Source organism: Schistosoma haematobium, chromosome ZW, assembly GCF_000699445.3.
Source record: "Schistosoma haematobium chromosome ZW, whole genome shotgun sequence".
Classification (NCBI taxonomy): domain Eukaryota; kingdom Metazoa; phylum Platyhelminthes; class Trematoda; order Strigeidida; family Schistosomatidae; genus Schistosoma; species Schistosoma haematobium.
In genome coordinates this window covers 29,623,217-29,646,561 of record NC_067195.1, presented here as the reverse complement: position 1 = coordinate 29,646,561, position 23,345 = coordinate 29,623,217, and the positions used below count along the sequence as shown (strand labels likewise).

Sequence of the window (23,345 nt, the reverse complement as noted above, 5' to 3'; positions counted from 1 at the left end):
ATTGCATTATTGTGAAGACTATGATGAAAAAACGACATATTGGACCCCAACCTATAGAATGGTAATAGACCGATAGATGCTAGTCTTAAACGACAACTAGCATGATCCATGTATGTCAATCTTTCAGGGATGTTGGCACTTCCCACGCATTTGAATATCAAAACTATTCTTGATCAAAATGGAATTAAACTTGTTTTTTCATTGTTATTGGTTTTAAGCGCACATTTATAACGGAATAAATCTCGTGAACTTGCTGCAGTAGATAAGCCTGTAACATCGATGGATAGTATAGTTTAGTCGGACTTTCGTATTTTCAAAAAACGATGTATAAAACCTCACATTGGCCGCACGACTCCATCAAACATTTCAGTCTTATCAAAAGTTTCCCAAATGGATTCGATGTTAAAGCCATCGGTAGTACAAGAAATTTTGTTCATTATAAATCCTGACCAATATAAAGCAAAGGGACAAGTCTCTTAACCTTTTTCATATGCTCCAGCATAAATGTTTACGATTATTCCAAGCGCTTTATAACATGATTGGCAAACTGCTTTTAGACCTCCAACAACAGAAACGAGTCACTTTAGATGAGAAGCATCCAAACTTCGATTGAGCTAGTTGAATTCACAGTTCTTGTGTCTTCGTCATAACGACTTACTACAGGCAGATTAGACCACCGCCACCAAATTAGCATATTACCGGTTAGATATGTAAGTTTTTAACCACAAATTCTTATCTAATTTACTGAACATCGGTTATTTCGAAGAATCATTATTCAGCTATACTCCTAGCACCAATCTTATTGATGAGCAACATAGACACTTTACTTTCTTAATTTGAATAAATTTCCCCAAACGAAGTTTTCATTTTCATCTCACCTAAGTAAACAAATGTTCTTAGTAGATATCGAGTAAAAGTTATACTGAGATTACTATAATCTACAGCTGCATTTTCAGTATGATCTGGTGATAAGTGAATGAGTCAAAGTATATGAAAACGCGCTTCAGTCCTGCCCAACAAGAGCGAGATAGACAGAGTCTCTAGACGATGGAAAATAAGTTAATGTTGTTCATATAAACTTCATCAGAGCACTTGATATGGTGCCCATTAACAGACTTCTCATGAAGCTGGAAAATATAGTAATGGCTGAACCTCTCCTAAAGTGAATTTCTTAGTAGGCCGTGGACAGATATCAACAGAAAAATCCGATTGTTCCTCCTAGAAACCAGTACTTAGTGGAGTACGCTAAAATCCTGTCATTGGCATTTTACGTCTTAATCTGTATGTAAATGGGTTCCCTTACGCTATTCTATGCTAATATGTGAAAAAAATTTGCGGAATACTACAGGAGGCACAGAAGCATATGCAATTTAAATGGACTCAGATGTTTTGATTAGCTGTTCTTAAAAAATGGCTTATGCTTATCAACGCGGACTGGTGTATCTACGTAAACATTAGGGATAAAAAGTTAAATCAGCGCAGTATAGTGAAAAAGTCAGTACCCGTGGTTCGGTCTAGCAATGATGTTGAGGTAACAGTGAGGCATGACCTTAAAACTACGAAACATTTACCGTGCCATGATCAAATGTCAATTCCAGTTTGAGTAGTCTTGGCTCCGTATTGTCATCCAAGGCTGGCGGTCAAGCATACAGACGACCTTGGACTGATGCTTAGCCAAGTTGGGATTATACCACAAAACACTGAGGTGTCAAAGTACGTTATGTTAAGTGATTAATATCAGAGATACCATAGTGTGAAGGCAATGTAGCGAATATACATTGATTTTAGACAGGGAACTTTTTCAGATATCACATCCACTATCTACAACAGGTGGTTTGGGATGTTCACCCCCAACTCGATGTGGACGGTTATTGGGACTTCTTACTGCACATGCTCTTACGTGCTACAAACCATTCAGTTCCTCAAACGGTTCCGAAAAGCTGAGAGCCACCTACAATAATCAAGAACCGTACCCTTTGTCTGCTAAGCCGCAAAAGGCACTGTTGGGCGGAATAAAAACGAACTGACAATGACGGAGCGTACAGGCAATACAAACATATAAGGAACATATGCACGAAGGCTATAAGAGAAGACAGGCTTCAGTACCAAATAAAGCTTATGGATAAATTTGTTTCTAATCTGAAAAGCTTATTTCGTTATGCAGCCTCTCTTCGTCAAGCCAAAACTGGAGTTTCCCAACTGCTAGGTCCTAATGGCCCGACCAACAACGATGGCGACGCCGCCAACCTTCTGGCTGAACATTACTCCCAGATATTTCAACCGACCGACATCGACTTTACTGATGACAGTTTCATCTGCAATTCAACAGGACTTTCCGAAGTGAACTTAAGCGCTGACTTGGTGTTCCGGAAACTGCACACCGCTTAGCGTGATGTTCTCACACTCGCTAAGTCGAGGAAAACTACCGGAAAAATGGAAGCTGGCTCACATCACACCAATTTTCAAAGGAGGTCGACGCAGCGAACCTTCAAGTTACTGACCGATGGCTCTTCTCTCAGTACCTTCAAAAATCATAGAGTCCCTGATATGCGATGGTATAAATGACTATTTACTGTCCTTAAATTTCTTCTCACCCCAACAGCATGGTTTCAGGAAGGGTTACTCTTGTATTACCAACCTGCTGACTGCGGTGGACAGATGGACAAGCAAGGGAAGGTTGATATCATCTACCTAGATTTCTCAAAAGCTTTTGATAAGGTTAACCATACATGTCTTATCAACAAGCTCAAACGATTGGGTATCAGACCACCTCTAATCAATTGGCTCACTTCATACCTGAAAAATCTACCCTTTAAGGTCGGGGTTAATTTCACTTTATCTCAGGCTATGGAATGTCCTAGTGGGGTCCCCTAGGGCTCTTCTTGATCTACATAAATGATCTTCCTCAACAGATAACATCAGACTTATTACTTTTTGCCGACGACGTAAAAATTTGGAGAGAGATACGCAACCAAGACGATATACAGGCACTTCAGGAGGATCTGACTCGGCTTCAAAGTGTAAAGTAGTCCATCTGCGACATGTCGCAGACTACAGTTGTAAGTTAGGAAACTCCTCTCTAGTAGTATCCAAAGTCGAAAAAGATTTAGGAGTCCTGGTGCCCTACGATTTAAAGTCTTATGCTAACTGTGACAAAAATGCCTTTCGAGCAAACCTTGCACTGGTAACATTGAAGCGCATTTTTGGCCAGTTTGACGGAAGAACTTTCCATATAATCTTCAATAGTTTTATCCGTCCCCATTTAGAGTACGGAAACATAGTATTTCCCCCCTCACTCCAAAAGGATAAGGACACCCTGGAGTGTATCCAACGGCGAGCCACGAAATCAGTCCGAGGACTCAAATTTAAACCTTACGAAGAGCGCCTCCATTCACTTAACCTCTACCCATTAGAGTATAGACGTCTTCGAGGTGACCTGGTGGCTTATAGCATCCTTAACACTTCTGGACATCCTCTCAAACACCTACTTAAGCTTAGTTCGAACACTAACCTAAGAGGTAACACCCAAAAACTGGAGACACAATATGGTAGAACGGACTGTAGACACAACTTCTACTCCTTAAGAGTTGTCAAATGCTGGAATTCGCTGCCGGCCGAGCTAGTCCAAGCGACTTCCCAGGAGTCCTTTAAGAGGCAACTTGATCTATTCTTAAGGATTAAGGATAGTATCACACTATGATTTACTAATTTCTTTTCCTCTTTTATTGTTAACATACCTAGGTTCCTGCCTGGAGGATTTGGTGATCCCCTGCTACTAGACACGGAAGCCTGTTAAGCGAAAGCTTCTTCTATTCCGTCCACAACCATTTGAACTTTCGTCTGAATCCAGGACTGACATTATAAGATGATTTTCATATTGATTTGTAACCCGAATATCCGCTTGTATTGAGGTGTTAGGATGTGTTTTTAGACGACAATAGCTGCAGACAATTGACCGAATAAGGCAACGCTTGTTTACTTTTAGTACGTATCTGTATGTTTCTGAACCTGTTATTGTCGTGCGTTAACTTGGGCATGATGGATTTGTTAGCTTTCAAACGGATATTTGTTTCAAGTTTTTAGAAGCTAATTGAGTGATAATAAGTTGTTTGATTGCAATAATGATTGTTCGTACTGATTCTATGTAGCCCTCAGGTTGGTGGATGCATGACTGCGAAATATTTGTTTAGTCCATAACTTTGTTGCTGTAAGGAACTGAAGGTTTGTTTATTGTCTTTTCTAGTACAAATTGGAACATAATGTAGGGATGCATTTGAGTTTCACACTAAACATTTGCGTTTGTTTTCTAATAATTTTGTCTGCGTTACATATTACGCAGATAAATGTTTGAAAAGAAAAGTTCATTAACATCTCATAATGTCTCTTTTTATCATTTAGGACCACTACATACGTGTAGAAAATGTCCCATAACTGGCTAGTTTAACGATTTTGAATGCCCATTTCTGATTCTACATTTTGTGTCAATTCCCAACACAAACTTTTAACTGTTTACACAGATTCAGCTCCGAATTCTCTCTCAGAACTTAATTGTCCTAATGTATTGGACTCAATTGGTGCCTTTGACCATGAAGGTAAAAGTAGTCGCATCTCTAATTCGGAAGCTGTTGGTAATTCTTTCGTCACTTTTGAGGTTTCTGAGACCGAAACATGTGCAAGCAATTTATCAGACGACTTTCAAACAGTTCCAGAATATTCATTACATAATGAGGTTTACATACCAGCAAGGTTTCCTAGTACGTTGTGTCGTTATACAGATCAGATAAACACAAATAATTATGGAGATATTGTTACTCAGAATTTGTTATGGCTAGCTGAGGAAGCTGTACATGCACCTCTTGATGTTATGACGGAAATTCCCCAGGATACAAACCTCATGTCTAATGTGCACCCGAATTATAAAGCAGATAGTATTTTAGAAAGTCATCTTTATGTCACCCTTCCACCTCATTCAGAAATCCTCGGAGCTTCACAACCATATTACAGCTTCCAGGAAGAAAACACTACTGATAATGGACAGAGTTCTCAGCAGATCCATATGTATGTCGATAACACAGCCCAAACCTTTTCATCAGAATTGGAAGTAACTTCAGATTTAGTTCGTGTAAGCGGTTTCACCAGTGAGTCAAAAGACAACACAATGTCGTGGCCAAACTCTTCTAGTGAAAGCTATTCCTATAATTCTCACTACTTCAAAGGTGTTCCCAATTTTTCCATGAACTCATCTCTGTGTATTCATACCGTGGAACCACACGGAGCCAGTGGAGAAAGTTACGTGAATGGTTTTACTGTATACCAAGGCCCTTCAAGCTCCGATGAACTACTTGATCAGACTTTTGAATATCCAGTCTGTGATTTCTTTCCCACGGACGGTCATAGTTATACTTCCTACGACCATTCTAAACCATCTTACTATAATTCTTTTTCCGAAGGATTTAGTAGCGCCATAGTTTATCCAGATTGTGATCCAAACGGTTATGAAAGTGAACAGCATGATAGTATATTCGTCTCCAGCTTTCCAGACTCGTTGGTCACACAAGGTAATACCTATGTTTCCGCGTACTTAATTCCTGATCAAAACTGCGATTTTCGTTTAAAGCAGTCAAACAGCTATCCGGATTCTACGGTACACGTTCCTTTCTGTACAGCATATGAAACAAATGCAAATAGTTTTCAATACAGTAACTCAGTCCAGTGTACACATGCATTTGAATTGCCTTCGGTAAGTTTTTTTGTGATCAACTGTTTCATTGTTTCTTTAAAGTGACCACTAATTAAAGTAAGGTAAAATACTTCAGTCTTGCTATTGATTGTAGATTAGTGTTAAATTCGGGAACCAAAAACTTGTCAATAGAAAACGTTCATGTTGGGACAACAGCACATAGCTGTTTTAATCTTATTATCATTATTATTATTTTTGATATAACCTAGTCATCCATGGCATTGTTATATTTCTGGGAAGTTGCGTATCATTTACCAGGTTTGTGCACTTGCGTTTAAGCCACACACTGGGCAGTTAAATATTATCTATAAATCTTATCCGAATCAAGTGGAGCGGATTTTGGGTCTGTTTCCTGCTGGTCCAGTGATAGATAAGACTTTTCGGGCACATATACTTGGAACCTATCTATGTGTTGTTTCGATCGTACTCATATTTTTTTCAAAGATTTTTCTGTATCCAGTTTGATGTAACTGTTCTGAATAAACTTAAGGAACTAGCTCAATAAACACTGAGGTGTGACAAGAACATTTATTTTAATGTAAATTGGCGTCGCATTTACTTTGCCGTGATGTCCTTGATTAGGACCGAAGTATCGAAATAAAGTTTGGAACGTAGTAAATTTTTGTGCTATTTCCTTTAACAAGTTCAACTGGTTTTGAACTAAAGTACTAACTTTGCTATGACTATTAACGGTGGATGCGAACAAAAGTAAATTGGGTATGGTATCAGTCATCTATTTGTGATTATCAAAGAAGCTAACGTAAATGAGGTCAGTCTAATTTCCACTAAGGAAAGTAGGTCATTAATCACTAAGTAGAATATTTCCAGCTTTCTCTGGCGTGAAATTATTCACATTTCCTCTGTTTATTCAACAAAGTAAGTGCAATTTAGACAATAATCTGCGTTTCATCAAACTGTATATTTACATGGAGCAAGAAATAGGCGATTTTAATGAGCTATGTTTACTAGTTTCAGTTTAGCATTAATAGTTGGAACTCTTGACACTTTCTTAGGATTACTGCTGGTTCAAACCCGGAAAAAAGAGAAGGGTTAGGGAGTCAGTCTTTTGGTAGCACTCAACAACAATGTCAGAATGTTTGGGATGCGTTTCTCCCCCTCTAAATGCAAGTTGTTGCTCCATGACTGGCCTGTGTCAGCATCTAAACTAAGGATAGGGAGTGACGTAGTCGAACGCATCGACAACTCCACTTCTCTTGGAAGTCTGATCAGCCATGATGCGTTGGCGTCTGACAAAATCTCTGCACGGATTCAGAAAGCTTGTTTGACTTTTTCCAACCTACGTCACCTATGGCAAATGCGAGATATCCGTCTATCAATAAAAGGACGAGTGTACTGTGTGGCAGTTTGTTCTGTTTTACTTAACGGCTGCGAAACGTGGCCATTAAGAGTAGAAGATACCCGTAAGCTACTGGTATTCGACAACAGACGTCTGGGAAATATCGCTTGTATATGCTGCGATCACCGAGTAAGTAATAGTGAGGTTAGACGCAGGGTATTAGAAAATAATGGTTAATCAGTTGATGAATTTGTGAATCTTCATCGACTGAGATGGTTAGGTCACTTGTTGCGTATGCCTGAACACCGGTTTCCTTAACAAGTCTGAACAAATGTCTACTATTAGCTATTACCGCTGCCTTTTCCGTCTCTCTTGCTTTCGCTACCCACCACTGTTCACGATCACTGTGTAGGCTTCTTGTTAGCTTGCGCCTAATCTGACTCCGCTCTTCGTTATGTTCAGATCCAGATGGAATGAGTTTTCGAGCATCTATCAGTGCAGTAGATGCTGCTGAGATCCAGTGTTTCTCCCTAACCTTATGGTTTACCTTACTAGCAGATATCACTGCTGTTTCCACAGCTTTCCGGATATCATTCCACGCTGCTTCGGGTTTGACATCACATACATGGCTGCCTAACTATTTTTCTAGTTGTTCCTGAAATATACTCTTAACTTGACTATCATTAAGTAGGGCCCTAAGAGGTTTCCTTGCAGTGTCTTTCCTACGTCCAGTAAGACGCAGACAAATACGCGCTCGCATTAGAGCATGATCTGAATCTAAGCGTGTGCTCCAGAACGAGCGACAGTCTTCTATCGAGCCCCTCCATCGGTGGCTGATAGCGATGTGATCTATTTGGGTCCAACGTTGGGACGATTTCGGGGGTCGCCATGTTAAAAGATGATCTACTTATGCTTAAAGTTAGTATTTGCAAGAAACGGGCGGTTATCTGAGCATAGCTGCAACAGGTGGTCGCCATTATCTGTTCTTTGAGCCACGACGCCACCCAGGTATATTTCCCTTTCGCTTAGTTTACCTACTTGATCATTAAAGTCACCAGCAGCTTTCACTACATCAGAACGCCTAGCTTTTCGTAGAAGGTCGGAAAGCTTTCCGTAAAACTCATCTTTTACATTATCTGAGCTGCAGTCAGTGGGAGAATTGACAGAGACCACGAAGAGGCAACGACAAGTGTCCCTATCTTTACGAGTCCTTACTGTTCCGTTTAGTCGGACATCACACAAACGACTGTCTACTGGGATCCACTCTAAGAGAGCTAGTTCTGCCCTAGGACTCAGTACTATACCTACGCCGGCGAGGCCACGAGAAGCAGCATCTGGGCTTCCAAATACACGAAGTGTGAGTCGAGTTGATTCTTTATTTTGACATGGTGATGTCAAATGAATGACGTTACTCGGATCCTGGAAGCGCGTTTTGGAGACGCAGCACACATCGATGGCGTGAGATTCTAGAGTCCTAGCTATGGAAGCCTGTTGTCCTATTTGGCTCAGTGTTCGGACGTTAAAAGCTTCAACATGTAGTTTAGAGCGTGGTTTCAGGAGACCAGGAATAACGTTCCGCGTACTCGAATCGTTTGCACTAGCGGTGCGAGGTGATAAAGGGACGTGAGGAGGGTTAGTCGTGGAGATAAGAGAGGTATTAGGAGGTGCAGGAAAGATTTGAATGTGACCAACTTGGTCTATTGTGCTGTTACGGGCATAAGGGCTGATGTCACTTCCCGGCTGCCCACACCGTGGAAGGGTATTTCTTGAGGAACCTGAAAAGAAAGTTCGATTAATGTTGGCCTTAACGACCTGGGAGCGTGACCGCAGAGCCCAAGGGACAGCTGTTTGCGGCCGGCCGCGTACGGCCTTTACGTGGGAGGTTTTTAATGTGTTAGCTCCGTTCTTCAAAGGGCCTGTTATAATCTCTTTCTTCTTACGGTTATGACCCAGCTATTCCTATTGCTTAGTATTCTTGGACACCGATTCACTCGACAAGTCCCCAAATCAGAACACGGTTGAACAGGAAGGAGATTATATTCCAAATAACTAGGTTAGATGGAAGCAAGAAGCAAGTCAGAAGCACAATAGGGAAAAACGTCAGTATATTTATAGTTTTTACATAAGAAGATTCCAGAATATTCTCCAACTATCGACTAGCGCTGATTGGATAAGAATTAGCCAATCAGCGTGCACCAAAGCAATCACGCATTGAGCATGCTTTAATCTAGTCTATGTCCCGCTAACAGGGCCTTACCACCGGAGACGAAAATCCGTGAGGTAAGGTGAGGTGTGACACTTTTAGGGTGGACCTTTTCTAGCCCCTTCCTTCCTTGTGAGAAGGCAGCATAGCTGCAGATGCTGGTTGTCCGAGGGAAACACCTTACTGCTGTCACACCCTTCTACAGTCAGCAGTACGACTTCGCCCTCAGACCTTGAGTTGCTGCTTTTAGTCTTACCGTTCTCCAATCGACCTGCCTGGTATGGTAGAACCTGCAGGAACATATATTTCAGCCAATATAGCTCCGTTGGGTCATCGCGATAGGCAAGCCCGACCACCGCGTCAAGGTAGCAGCTACGTTCGGGGTTATACGGAGCTAAAACTTGGGGAACTACCACAACTTGGAGTCTTAAAGGCAAAAGGAAAAGAGGGAAACCAAAGGGAAAACACATGGGGCTGGAAACCCTAGACAGACATCAGAATGAATAGTACTTGGCAACAACTGGAAAGGAGAACCCAGGACAAAGTTGTGTTAGCGATTCCTGATCAGTAGACTATCCTCTGAGAGGGGTAAGAGGGGTTACAAGAAGAAGAAACAGATAGGTAGATGTGGGCTATTCGTTACGGTAGTCATCAGATAGTCTTTACAGATTGGTTTCGACCATAGGTAGTTTAATTATTTTTATTTATTTGATGAACATAAATGCAGTACAATCGAGCACCAAAAATACAATTCGAATAGTGTTAATATTATTAAGATAAGGAAGACCTTGAAGTACGAAAGCTCATTGCATTATTGTGAAGACTATGATGAAAAAACGACATATTGGACCCCAACCTATAGAATGGTAATAGACCGATAGATGCTAGTCTTAAACGACAACTAGCATGATCCATGTATGTCAATCTTTCAGGGATGTTGGCACTTCCCACGCATTTGAATATCAAAACTATTCTTGATCAAAATGGAATTAAACTTGTTTTTTCATTGTTATTGGTTTTAAGCGCACATTTATAACGGAATAAATCTCGTGAACTTGCTGCAGTAGATAAGCCTGTAACATCGATGGATAGTATAGTTTAGTCGGACTTTCGTATTTTCAAAAAACGATGTATAAAACCTCACATTGGCCGCACGACTCCATCAAACATTTCAGTCTTATCAAAAGTTTCCCAAATGGATTCGATGTTAAAGCCATCGGTAGTACAAGAAATTTTGTTCATTATAATTCCTGACCAATATAAAGCAAAGGGACAAGTCTCTTAACCTTTTTCATATGCTCCAGCATAAATGTTTACGATTATTCCAAGCGCTTTATAACATGATTGGCAAACTGCTTTTAGACCTCCAACAACAGAAACGAGTCACTTTAGATGAGAAGCATCCAAACTTCGATTGAGCTAGTTGAATTCACAGTTCTTGTGTCTTCGTCATAACGACTTACTACAGGCAGATTAGACCACCGCCACCAAATTAGCATATTACCGGTTAGATATGTAAGTTTTTAACCACAAATTCTTATCTAATTTACTGAACATCGGTTATTTCGAAGAATCATTATTCAGCTATACTCCTAGCACCAATCTTATTGATGAGCAACATAGACACTTTACTTTCTTAATTTGAATAAATTTCCCCAAACGAAGTTTTCATTTTCATCTCACCTAAGTAAACAAATGTTCTTAGTAGATATCGAGTAAAAGTTATACTGAGATTACTATAATCTACAGCTGCATTTTCAGTATGATCTGGTGATAAGTGAATAAGTCAAAGTATATGAAAACGCGCTTCAACTTGCAGTCCAGTGGTGGAAAACCAAGTACTTATGTTATTATTGAGCTTTTAGGTATCACTACCAAGTTTGGATTTAATATGTTTAAATAGATTGAAAGTTGGGTGGAAATCTAGTAATGATTATATTTTTTGTGATATCCCAATGAGTGGAAATTTGCACTTTTGACGTTTCGTGACCTAATGTAAGTCGCTTCTTCAGAGTGAGTAAATTAAAGTTGATAACCTACTAAATAACAATCCTTTATATTTTCAAAAGCACATGAACCTCAATATTATTTTCATTGTTTTCCTACCTGTGAAAATCAATTTCATTGAGGCTTTAGTATTCATATAAAAGGCCGTAAGTATCTTTAGGACTGTTGTTAGAGATTCCAAGAGAAGTACTTTCTATGTCCTTGACTATATCTAAAATCTGCCTAAATGTTTGATTTTTCCCTTTATTGGACTCCATTGGAGGGCTGAACAGAGTTCCCTTGTTCTTGTAAACTACAGGTTAGTTGCTGTCTTTTTGGATAACTGAGATACTAATTCTTTCATAGCAAGTAAGTAGGAGTTGAATCTTTTTCTTTACCTCGCTCTAATGAACAAATTATTTATTTGTTCTTTCTTAATTTTATTCTCAAAAAGCTTTACAATACACGATACATGGTTCAAAATATTTCGGTTCTGTAATTTGTTTTTTAATTTAAGGCAACATTTTTGACCAATACAGATCAGCACTCAGCACGTAATGCTTCTTCTGTATACACACCAGCCATGGTTTACCCTTGCAGTAATACAAAGTCGGAATCGCTTCCTAACAACACGGAGTATTCATCTGTGGAAAATGTCCCAGCCAAGTGTGTACCTGTGATTCCCCCTATCATTTCTGAGAATAATAACACAGTCTCCAAAAAATCGAAGTGGATTTGTACTCATTGTTCTTTGAGTTTTACACGTCCAAGTCACTTGGTAGATCATTTGCGTATTCACACCGGTGAAAGACCTTACAAGTGTATTTTATGTGGACGTCAATTCACTCAAGCTTCTAACCTTCGCCGACATCTCTCAAGTCACAGAGCCTGGCCACCAGTGTCATTTGTAACTGCTGCTGCATCCAATGGGCACCAAAATTCTGAAATAGTTCCAAAAAACACTGAAGTAAGTGTATTTTTGTAAGATTACGCTGCATTTTGTTTTTCTGAATAAGATCTTCAGTGGTATCTATGTAACCAGACTTTCGAATTTCCCAAGTTATTTGTCTTACTTTTCGTTCTAGCCTCTTTTCTAGTTTTATCTATGCGAAGTTTTACTATTTCACTGTTACTCAGATAATCAGAATCCTCATTACTTCGTCTCATTTGTTTTTTCCACCAGTGAATTTAAATTCTCGTGTTCAAAGTTGTTGAATTATTTCTTACCAATTGGTAACTGAGTAAGTAGCATAAGCAAACTGAAGTGAGAGCAAAACAAAATAGACTTTTTGTGTGTAGTTTCTTTATAAAGATTATAAACAACCATGGTATCTTCATAAATCTCTTGGCTATCTTCATTGTTTCGTGAGATGTTTTGCTAATATATTCTCACCACATCATTGTGAATGTGAATAGCTCCTCTCATGACCCATTCACTAACGTCTGATTCAACGTGATTTGATATTTTTTTAAGATAACGGTAGGCATCAGATATCTTATTCCGTCGGATTTATGATAATTTCCTACATGTTACGCTAGTTTTGTTCAGGCATGTACTTATTACAGTGGATGTATTAACACTAAAGCAATTGAATATGTGTTAACATGTACAGGTCTCTAAATGCATTTTGCGACGACCGCAGATACAGTTTATCCGTTACAGACATTAAATTTACGTGTATGATTTAAGGGTTTAATATGAACTAATCTTTACTAATGGGTTTTGGTTTTCTATCTACTATAGGTGGTAACTAACTCTACTTCATGTCGCCATGTTTCTCCTAAAATTTGGATCTGTCGGTTTTGTGATCAACGATTTGAAACATACATACAACTTCGGGCTCATATTGTACATCATAAAGACAAGCAGGTAATTTTAGTTTAGACGACCGTATATATAGGTATTCTTGTTGTTTGGAATTGTTTGTTGTTAATATTTTTTCAAATTTACCCTCAACACTGAATCTTTTCTTGATTGGAAAATGTCATTTTTAGTTCACGTTTTTCCCTCGTTCCCGCTTCCGTTAGTAATATGACAACACTGGCACATAAATTTCTTGATAATGTATTATCTTAAATTTGATTGTTCTGGATTAATAAGACTCTAGACGAGTTGTGTGTTAGGTTCGATTGTGGTGTAATAGTCTAAGAAATATAGCGTCAACTTTAGGTTCATACTTTGAAAGGCGAATTGATATCCTCGGATCTGGACTCCATATTATCATTGTTCTACCTTACATATTGAGTACCTGATCCTCTTATTCATAGATAAGTTTCAGAAATTTTTGTTTGACTCATTATATGATAGAGTTATAATAAAATTTATGTACTCAAGATTTATATTTGTGTTACGTAATTGGCGTATTCAACCGCTTTGGGATTTCCAAATGATTTTTATTTTTCAGGTTTATGCATGTGTATTTTCTGATTGTAACTCCTCTTTTTCATCACCAAACAGTTTATTAAATCATTTGTTAGAAAAACACCGAGTTAACAGGAGTGACAAACTTGCATGTCAGACTTGCGACCAAAACTTTCACGGTAATTTCGATTTTATTCTTATGATGAATTTTATTATATTCGTTCTTATTCTTTTTTTTTTCGTTCGTTATGTATCATTCCTGTAGTTAGTGGCTTGCGCTCCAAAGTTTCCGGGGTTCTCCTGTTAGTATGTCAGTTACGGATACTTTCGTATTGGTAGTGTAGTACTTGACCCATTAACTCGATATTACACTATTCATAGCAATAAGGTTACTGTGATAGAGGTTAAGTGTTGCACGGGATTACAGCGTACCTTTTTCTGAGGAAATCGTAAAATGGTTTTGGTGTTATGCATCATTTTTGAGAACGTTGTTTGTTAATTAAAGAAATATTGAATGTTATATTGGTGCGGAGGCAACTTCGTAGTTAAAGCACGAAGCTTTCACTCAGTAGATCACAGATTCAAACTCTGGTCTATTTGTCTCATTTCAGATGTCCGGGTAGCATCACTGGCTCTCGCAGACAGTGTGGATCAAAGCTGAGTAATATAAAACTGTACATGATAAACGAGTCACGTTATGGTATGATATTCTGTACAATACCAAAGGACTTCATACTCTTGTTTCGAATATCCGTGTGCTAAGCTAATATCCATGAATATTTTGATAAACACTTGTGTTAACGTTTTTGAATGTTCTGACGTAAACTTAGGTTATGACTATTTAAATTGTAGATTTCTCTTAAATCAGATTATTAATCAATAACTGTTTATTCAACAAACTAGTAGTCTGATAGTTAGCAGTATTGTACCTCCATTCTTGTTTAACTTTGTCGTTGACGTGCTTTTAGAGATAACACTCTCCTCATCTAAATTTCCAGGGGTTGAACTTCTACCGGGAGATTCACTTTTTGAGCTAGAATATGCCGATGACATTGTTCTATTTGGTGAAGACGCTGACAAAATGCAGTCTTCTGATGTATGCCCAACCACCGACTACCCCGATGTGCGATGTTTTGTGGTGTGGGAGTAGGTTGGAAAAAAGCTAGGGGCGGCCAAACCAAAACATGGTACAAATCCATGAAGTCACTGACAAGTGGACTGAGCCATGTTGGTATGTGTAGACTACCTGGTTGGGGACCGCGAGATGATGGCGGCCGATGGTTAGAGACCCTGGATGACATGGCTCAAAATTGTTTGCAATGGTGCAAGTGCATCTACTCTTTGTGTTCTCCCGAATTCTAATCTTCTGAATTCTTCATGTCCCTTGTTTTCTTTCTAAATTTATTTCACTGGATTATACTCATTGAATAACATCTTCAAATGCTAATCTTTGCAATTACTGCTTATACTCTTACTACCTTTACCACAATGGGATTTGAATCGACAATTGTATCTGTGTGCTAATGTGGTATGGCAACTCGAACTGATGTACGAACGTACGTAGTTCTACGTTCTTACGGACTGACCATAGAGTTAAAAATATTTTGTTGTTTCAATCTAGAGTTATTTTAATGCACAGCGTTTTTAATTTACAAAAATTTCATGCTATAGTAGAAATTCAAACTGAGAGTTTGTATTAAATGTAAACATCACTGTTCAACATCATTGAAAAACTGTTGTAAAATGTGTTGTTTTATCCTGCCACGTTTCAATCTGTACTGTTAAATGGTTTTTATTGTGAAAAGACACCACCTTCTATGAATCGGCTATTAAATAGATTCAGAAGACATGAAGATAGTATATACTGTCAGTCACTAACAGTATGTATATTGATATACTGACTGATTGCTAGAGCTTCTAAACATACAGCAATATAACTTCCAACTAAACCCTCTCATGTAAGTAATTTAAACCTATTATGTAATTATGATTTTAAATATCACAGGTTGTAAGCAGCTGATGAGAACCAACGAAATAAAACAAATTCATGCTATTCTGCTAGAATGTTTGTTCTCGCTCTTTTCAAAATGATAAAGGGAACTATGTGTATGACACAGCAATGTTAGAAAATCTTAGTGGTTTGATTGCCCGGTTCTTAAATTACCAAACCAATAGTTTTTAAATATTCTTTAATAAAAACTTCAAAAACGTCATCAATATCAAGATAACTTTCTCTTTTTTTTATTAAAAAAAATGAAGATTTCTTGCATCTTGTTAGACACTTGTTGCCTCGACGTAATGGATCTAACTCCGGTTGTCCTATGCTGTATATTAGATCAAGAAAAAAGGAAAGTAAATTGGTGAAGAGAAATCGTAAATTTATTTCACACCATAGGTCTACTAATGCACAGGATGTAGAACGAAGTTCAAAGTCGTCAGCTGAATACTCCAGTACTGCTAATTATTTGGATCCGACATTCCGTATACTTCCTTTACAAAGTTTCAAAAAAGATAATTCATTATTTGGTTTCAAGTAAGAATATATTGTACAACTGATTTTATAGTTTCGAAATTTTTTTCACTAACTCAGAATGAGTATGGAATAGAAATTTAGCTACATCCGTGCGCATCTATATTGGCGCTCTCTTGTACCAATATTTATGTGTTCAAATAAATAATAAATAACATCTGTGCGCGCCTGATTCAAGAGTGTTCTGTAACCGTAATGCTTTACTGATATGACCCTTTAAATTGTTTCTGGTTGTTTTTCATGATATATCCAATATTTAGAGTTATTTGGTATCATGTATGCAATTTCTTTGTGTTAAAAAGCTCGGTTTTCCATGTTTACACAACTGGGACGTTAATTTACCTTAGACGAATATCTACACTAGATTCCCTCCCAGTGTCTATTCTACAGGACTTCAACACAACTCAGATCAAGAACGTAAATATATTTCCACATCAAAAATCGACAACAATCCGACAAAATACAACAATCGACAATCAGTCAACAATAATAATAAGGATAGGAGAATATGCAACTCATCTAACGCCTGTCAGACTATCTACAATTTTGATTAAGCAAACAACCAATCATTATCATTCTCGCCCACACACCAGTTTGCTTTAAACCAGAAAAATTGATCCTATACTGGTTTGAAATTATAATCATCCCTCCAATCCATTTGTTAAAGCTTATTAAGAATGCTGATTGAACATTGAATGTATTATTGATAAGAATTCTGTCACAAGTGTAGGAATTATGTCACTCTCCCCTAGAATTCTGAATCTATCAATGACGACCACTGGTCTCAATCCACGGCGACAAATGTCTTCGTAAGTGGTTGAAGACATTTGGCACGGAACTCTGGATCTAACTGCCCATAGTCTTTACATCACGGTAATTGATGCTCTTCTAGATATTTGAAACTGTTTTGTCTACTGATGTCGAAAACTTCACTGAGCTTTTCAGAGTGCAGTACTGAGTCACTTAATATGAAGATAACATTGGACATCTTTAAAATTTTATGATCACTAAGAGCTAGGTTTGATGAAAAAATTACTATTCAGTAATCGAATAGCGTTTCTTATCATTGGCAAGTAAGTTTACCAATTTCCATTGGCAAGTGTTAACTGGCAACCTGAGATTCTTAAGATATGTAATTTTCACTTATAGCCTGAAAGTTTAGAGTTCTTGTGTATTCCAAGTTCTTTTGACGCTCAATAGTAGTACTCCGACTGAAATGGTTCTCATAATATTTAATTCACTTTTTCATGTAAATGAAGATTAACATAAAATTGATGTAGTGAAGCATTTCATATGTTTCCTAACAATTATGATATCATTATTTTTCCCGGTTATTACAGGTGCCCGTTTTGTGTGAAAATTTGCAAAAGTCTTAAACATATCCATACACACTTGTCTGAAAGACATTCAAGCCAAATGAATCTTTCAGTATTCAAATCTGCCTTGTCCAACAAGACTACGAATGATGACACTAATAATACTGTTTCCCTGCCGCGTAATGCAGATTCGTCTTTCAGTGGTGGTGAATCTTCTAAAACAGCCTTATTTCTTCTTCAACTAGAAGAGTGTATGCTATCTCAAGGAAATCACCTAGAACCTAACAAGAATGCTTCACCTAAAATATTTGTATGCAGATTTTGTGGCAAAAGCTTTCAAAAACAGAAGTTTTTCAGTGACCACGAGTTGATGTGTCAACAGGTTAGTATATATTTTAGAGTTTGTACTTAACTATTTCGCACTTTTACTTTTGAAGTCCTACTGTTGTACAACATGATATTCTAGATACTATAGACTCGGTTTAATGACCATTCACGGTTAGAGATTATTCACTAAGCTTTGATGATTGGTTAGTTCACATAATATCTTTCGGAATCTATGTTGATCTAAATTGTCCAGCTCATCAACATAGAAGACGAAATCTTACAAAACGAAAGCGAACGCTTGGAAGTAATTGTTTTTGACGGTAAGTCCCAAGTAGTTCAACAGGGATTTATGAAGTCTTGATAAATATAGTATTACGTAGATTCTGAAAACAATTTCAGAATGCTTGTCAGTATACAAACAGGATATGGTTAATACAAAAGGAATGCAACATTAAAAGTTAGGGTAGATTATTTGAAATGATGTGATCTATAATTTTTCTTCATTGAATATTTTTTTACAAAAATTTTAATAATGTGAACCATATGATGTAAATGAAATGCATCATCATAGGTTATAAGATTTCGGAGAACAGCACTTATAGGAGTCATACTTTGTAAAAGTCATCAGTTTTGTAAGGAAGATATGTCTTTAATAAGCATTGTAAGAAGAACGCAAAGAAGTGGCATAGATAAGACATCATGAGCTTTTTGAAATGATAGATGTCATTAAGGATACATCGGTTAGGAATAAGTATTTTCTTAGAAGAAGGACTGGAGCGTCACATTTGCGAGTGAATATTATAGTGAAGAGCTATTCCAGTTCCTTTAGAGGATACTTAGTAACATCTACAATAAGAGAGCATAGAAGAGCACCGGAATTTACTGTCATATGTCTATCGTTATGTATCTACTTGATTGTTCCGTAACATACTGATTATTATTGGTTTCATTTAAACTAATCAACTGTTCTTTACATATTCTTACAATAACGAAATGACCCAATTAGGACAAGGTTTGGGACTTACTAAGAATAGCGTAAAGGATTCACAACATAAGACTGTAATATCATCAACAGATAAGATATCAACACCTAACGAAGTTTAATAATTATACGTCATAGTAAGATTGTCCACACATTTAAAGTCCTTATAATTTCACTAGTGGGGTGAGATATAATTGTTGATGTAATCCTTTTTTAAGACGATATCAGAAGACCGAAAATTATCAATGTATCGTACAAGCGATAACAGAATGTTTTTCTGACATAGTCATGCTCTATGCTAATATATTCACAACCATAATACCAACACAGTGAAGGAAACTTCTTTCTTTTTCTTCCCTATCTCGCTATCTAGACAGGAGTTCGATGTTGTTATGGAAGTTTTGTTTATGATGACCCCAGTAGAATAAAAAAATGCATTGGAGTTAATCGGTTATTTAACAGTTACTAGGATTAGGATTCATAAACTGTATGATTGTCGCTAAGCACAATGATAATAAAAATATATTTAATGTGCATATAGTAATGCAACGAATTTGTGTTGAAAATTGACCTTACATCCACCTGAAATTCACTTTGAACTGATCTTGATCTCCTTCCTCATAGATTATACTTAGGGATTACACATCCTCAACAATTTCAAAGATAGATTATGGTAAATTGTAAAGTAATTTATATAGAGATTAGATTTTGAATGAGATATTTTCACTTTTGACAGATATAACTGTAATTCTTCTTGTATTAGTGGATGCAAAAGATGATTTATTTAATATATTAAAGTAAAAATTAGATTCAGTCTCAGTCTCCACTTTCGTAAAGGATCAGTGAATCTGGGCTTGTAGTTTAAAGTGCATACATTCGTGAAAATATGGAGCATAAAGCTCCGCTAAACAGATTCCTAGCTCAGTTCGTCTTTAATGCCATAACTAATAAGAATAAAAATATGATATTCTAGTAGTGTTCAAACACATGATTGTACTATCGAATACGTGATTCGTTGTTATTAAAGCTACATGTCATACAACCAAGAAGTCTTCATAAGTAAGACGTCCACATTTTAACTTAATTTGAGGGGAACAAATTGTAAGAACATCTTAGTCCTAAGTTTACCATTGAAGTTGAGAGGAGAATCACTAAACAAATCCATCCACATTTATCAATTCTATGTTCCAGATTTCATTTTGAGCACTGTAAGGTAACATTACTTAGCTCCGTACAGATACAGTTTTGTATATGGGTAACCTCATGAGGGGAAAATGAATACACTACTTTAAGATCATCTACTTGCAGTAAAGTTTTACCCATTCTGAAGCATTTTCAGATATTATTTATATAAACTATAGAGAGTAGACGACATAGGATGTCACCTTGTATTACACCACTCGTGATTGGAAGTGCATCCGACTAGTTTTTCCAATCCTTGGGTATCAGTGAATAAAAAACACTAAGCTACTCAAACGGGGATCTCTGATCTTATATAATGTGGGTTTGCCCACAAGACGCTGGTGGTTAACCATGTCGAAGGCTTTAGAAATATCAAAGTACGGTACTTAAACAAGGTACAACTAGGTACATTCGGTAGACTAAATTAAAGAAGTCAAAAGAAACAACTCATGTAAGGTCTACTTTTAAGGTAGTCATGCTGTGAATTGGTAGAAAGTTTTTTAGCATATAAACAACCCGACTTTTTGTCACCCAATAATTTTTATTTTTATGAAGATAACTGAAGTAATATTTGTAGATGTATAGTTGTCTACGTTGGCTTTTCCCCAGGTTTAAAAAGTTGTATCACATATGTGGTATTCCAGCGGTAATGATAGATAACTGTTTCCAAAGTAATTGTAAGCAACTTTAATAGGAGTATTGAAATATCAAGTCTGCTCTATTTGATGTAGATTTATTTTATCATGCCCCGAGGCAGCGTGGAATGATATCCGGAAAGCTGTGGAAACAGCAGTGATATCTGCTAGTAAGGTAAACCATAAGGTTAGGGAGAAACACTGGATCTCAGCAGCATCTACTGCACTGATAGATGCTCGAAAACTCATTCCATCTGGATCTGAACATAACGAAGAGCGGAGTCAGATTAGGCGCAAGCTAACAAGAAGCCTACACAGTGATCGTGAACAGTGGTGGGTAGCGAAAGCAAGAGAGACGGAAAAGGCAGCGGTAATAGCTAATAGTAGACATTTGTTCAGACTTGTTAAGGAAACCGGTATTAGCAACCCGACTGTTAGCGAAACAATCTCAGAGAAAGATGGACATATTATACATTCTCAATCCAGGATATTGGATCGATGGGCAGAACACTTTAGGGATCAGTTCAACTGGCCTTCAGCCACACTTCGGTTTCCCACGGTCTCCACTCAACTTGGATGGTAAGTTGATGTAAGTCCTCCGACTCCTTACGAAGTTGAAAAAGCCATAGGAAATCTGAAACGAGGGAGAGCAGCAGGCCCTGACAGGTTTACCCCTGAGGTTTTTAAGGATGGTGGTCCAGTATTAGCAGTGAGATTGACTGAGGTCTTAGGTGGAATCTGGGAACTGGACGTAATCCCATCTGACTGGTCTCAATCACTGATTGTGCCAGTCTATAAGAAAGGACAACAGTCCTCTTGTGACAATCACAGAGGAATCAGTTTGACTAATATAGTGTCTAAAATATTAGCTTCAATAATACTTCGACGCCTAACCAAAGCTCGTGAAGAACAGACTAGAGAAAATCAGGCTGGTTTTCGACCTGGACGTGGTTGTATAGACCAGATATTCACACTACGTCAGGTTCTAGAACACAGGCACACATTCAGGCGCCCCACAATCGTATTATTTCTCGACCTTAAGACGGCATTCGACTCTGGTGATCGTGAGGTTCTATGGCAGTGTTTGTCACTAAAAGGAGTACCAAAGAAGTACATTAACCTTGTAAGGGCTCTCTACTCGAACACAACTAGTCGAGTGAGAGCTTATGGCGAACTGTCATCAGAATTGATTACCTCAAGTGGTGTTCGTCAGGGCTGTCCACTCTCCATTCTTGTTTAACTTTGTCGTTGACGTGCTTTTAGAGATAACACTCTCCTCATCTAAATTTCCAGGGGTTGAACTTCTACCGGGAGATTCACTTTTTGAGCTAGAATATGCCGATGACATTGTTCTATTTGGTGAAGACGCTGACAAAAATGCAGTCTTCTGGCCACTCTAAACAACAATGCAAGCATGTTCGGGATGCGATTCTCCCCCTCGAAATACAAAATGTTGCTTCAGGATTGGGTTGCATCGACACCCGAACTAATGATAGGGAGTGAAGTAGTTGAGCGTGTCAACCACTTCACTTATCTTGGGAGTCTCATCAGCCTTTGTGGTCTAGTGTGTGACGAAATCTCAGCACGGATACAGAAGGCTCGACTAGCTTTCGCCAACTTGCGTCATTTATGGCGTAGGCGAGATATCCGTCTATCAACCAAAGGACGTGTTTACTGCGCAGCAGTTCGTTCCGTCCTACTTTATGGCAGTGAAACGTGGCCGGTAAGAGAAGAGGATATTCGTAGGTTACTAGTATTCGATCGTAGATGTCGTCGAAACATTGCTCGTATATCCTGGGGCCATCGAGTAAGTAACACAGTTGTTAGGAAACGGGTACTAGGTAAGGATGGCAAATCGATTGATGAAGTGGTGAAACTTCATCAGTTGAGATGGCTGGGACGTGTTACGTATGCCCAACCACCGACTGCCTTGACGTGCGATGTTTCATCGTGTAGGAGCAGGTTGGAAAAAAGCTAGGGGCGGCCAAACCAAAACATGGTACAAATCCATGAAGTCACTGACAAGTGGACTGAGCCATGTTGGTATGTGTAGACTACCTGGTTGGGGACCGCGAGATGATGGCGGCCGATGGTTAGAGACCCTGGATGACATGGCTCAAAATTGTTTGCAATGGTGCAAGTGCATCTACTCTTTGTGTTCTCCCGAATTCTAATCTTCTGAATTCTTCATGTCCCTTGTTTTCTTTCTAAATTTATTTCACTGGATTATACTCATTGAATAAAATCTTCAAATGCTAATCTTTGCAATTACTGCTTATACTCTTACTACCTTTACCACAATGGGATTTGAATCGACAATTGTATCTGTGTGCTAATGTGGTATGGCAACTCGAACTGATGTACGAACGTATGTAGTTCTACGTTCTTACTGACTGGCTGACTATTGTATCATGATTACCCCATGACTTCTTTAAACCTTAAGGGGGTTTATGGCTCTAGTAATTTGGCGATAAGTGACAAAAATTAGTTGTTTGCAGTTATTAGTCATGTGTATGACTTCTGATCCAACTTTTGGTTTTGATTACAGTATGATTACTGAAGTGGTTAGAAATAGTTTTGTGTCATTTTTAATTGAACTGTTGTTGAAGATGCTTGGAAAGTCTACATTTTGTGATGACCTAACGCGTTTATTAATTAGAACTACTAATTTCTATAATTTAGAACTTCTACTTAGTGCTGATGACTCTTCATAAATAGCTTTTTAACCAGAAGTGTTCTTAATTTGGTTAAAAATTATAGTTATTTATGTCATTGTGGAGGAATC

At 37.9% G+C, this 23,345-nt stretch overlaps 1 protein-coding gene across 2 annotated transcripts in view; it reads left to right on the top strand.

The window, feature by feature from the left end:
• Window positions 1–1,394: 1,394 nt before the first annotated feature.
• QTRT1_1 (Queuine tRNA-ribosyltransferase catalytic subunit 1) overlaps window positions 1,395–23,345 on the top strand; it is a gene marked incomplete at its 3' end in the record, with an annotated part of 45,703 nt that continues 23,752 nt past the window's right edge. Inside the window, exons 1-7 of one of the 2 annotated variants that reach the window (XM_051210973.1) lie at window positions 1,395–1,713; window positions 4,399–5,740; window positions 11,744–12,193; window positions 12,971–13,096; window positions 13,632–13,767; window positions 15,848–16,121; window positions 17,459–17,816. In XM_051210973.1, the coding sequence (XP_051070997.1) occupies window positions 4,454–5,740; window positions 11,744–12,193; window positions 12,971–13,096; window positions 13,632–13,767; window positions 15,848–16,121; window positions 17,459–17,816 (2,631 nt within the window). In that variant the 5' untranslated portion in view covers window positions 1,395–1,713; window positions 4,399–4,453. Of the gene's footprint in view, window positions 5,741–11,743; window positions 12,194–12,970; window positions 16,992–17,458; window positions 17,817–23,345 lie in introns of both variants that reach the window. The other variant, XM_051210974.1, reaches the window with a different exon arrangement.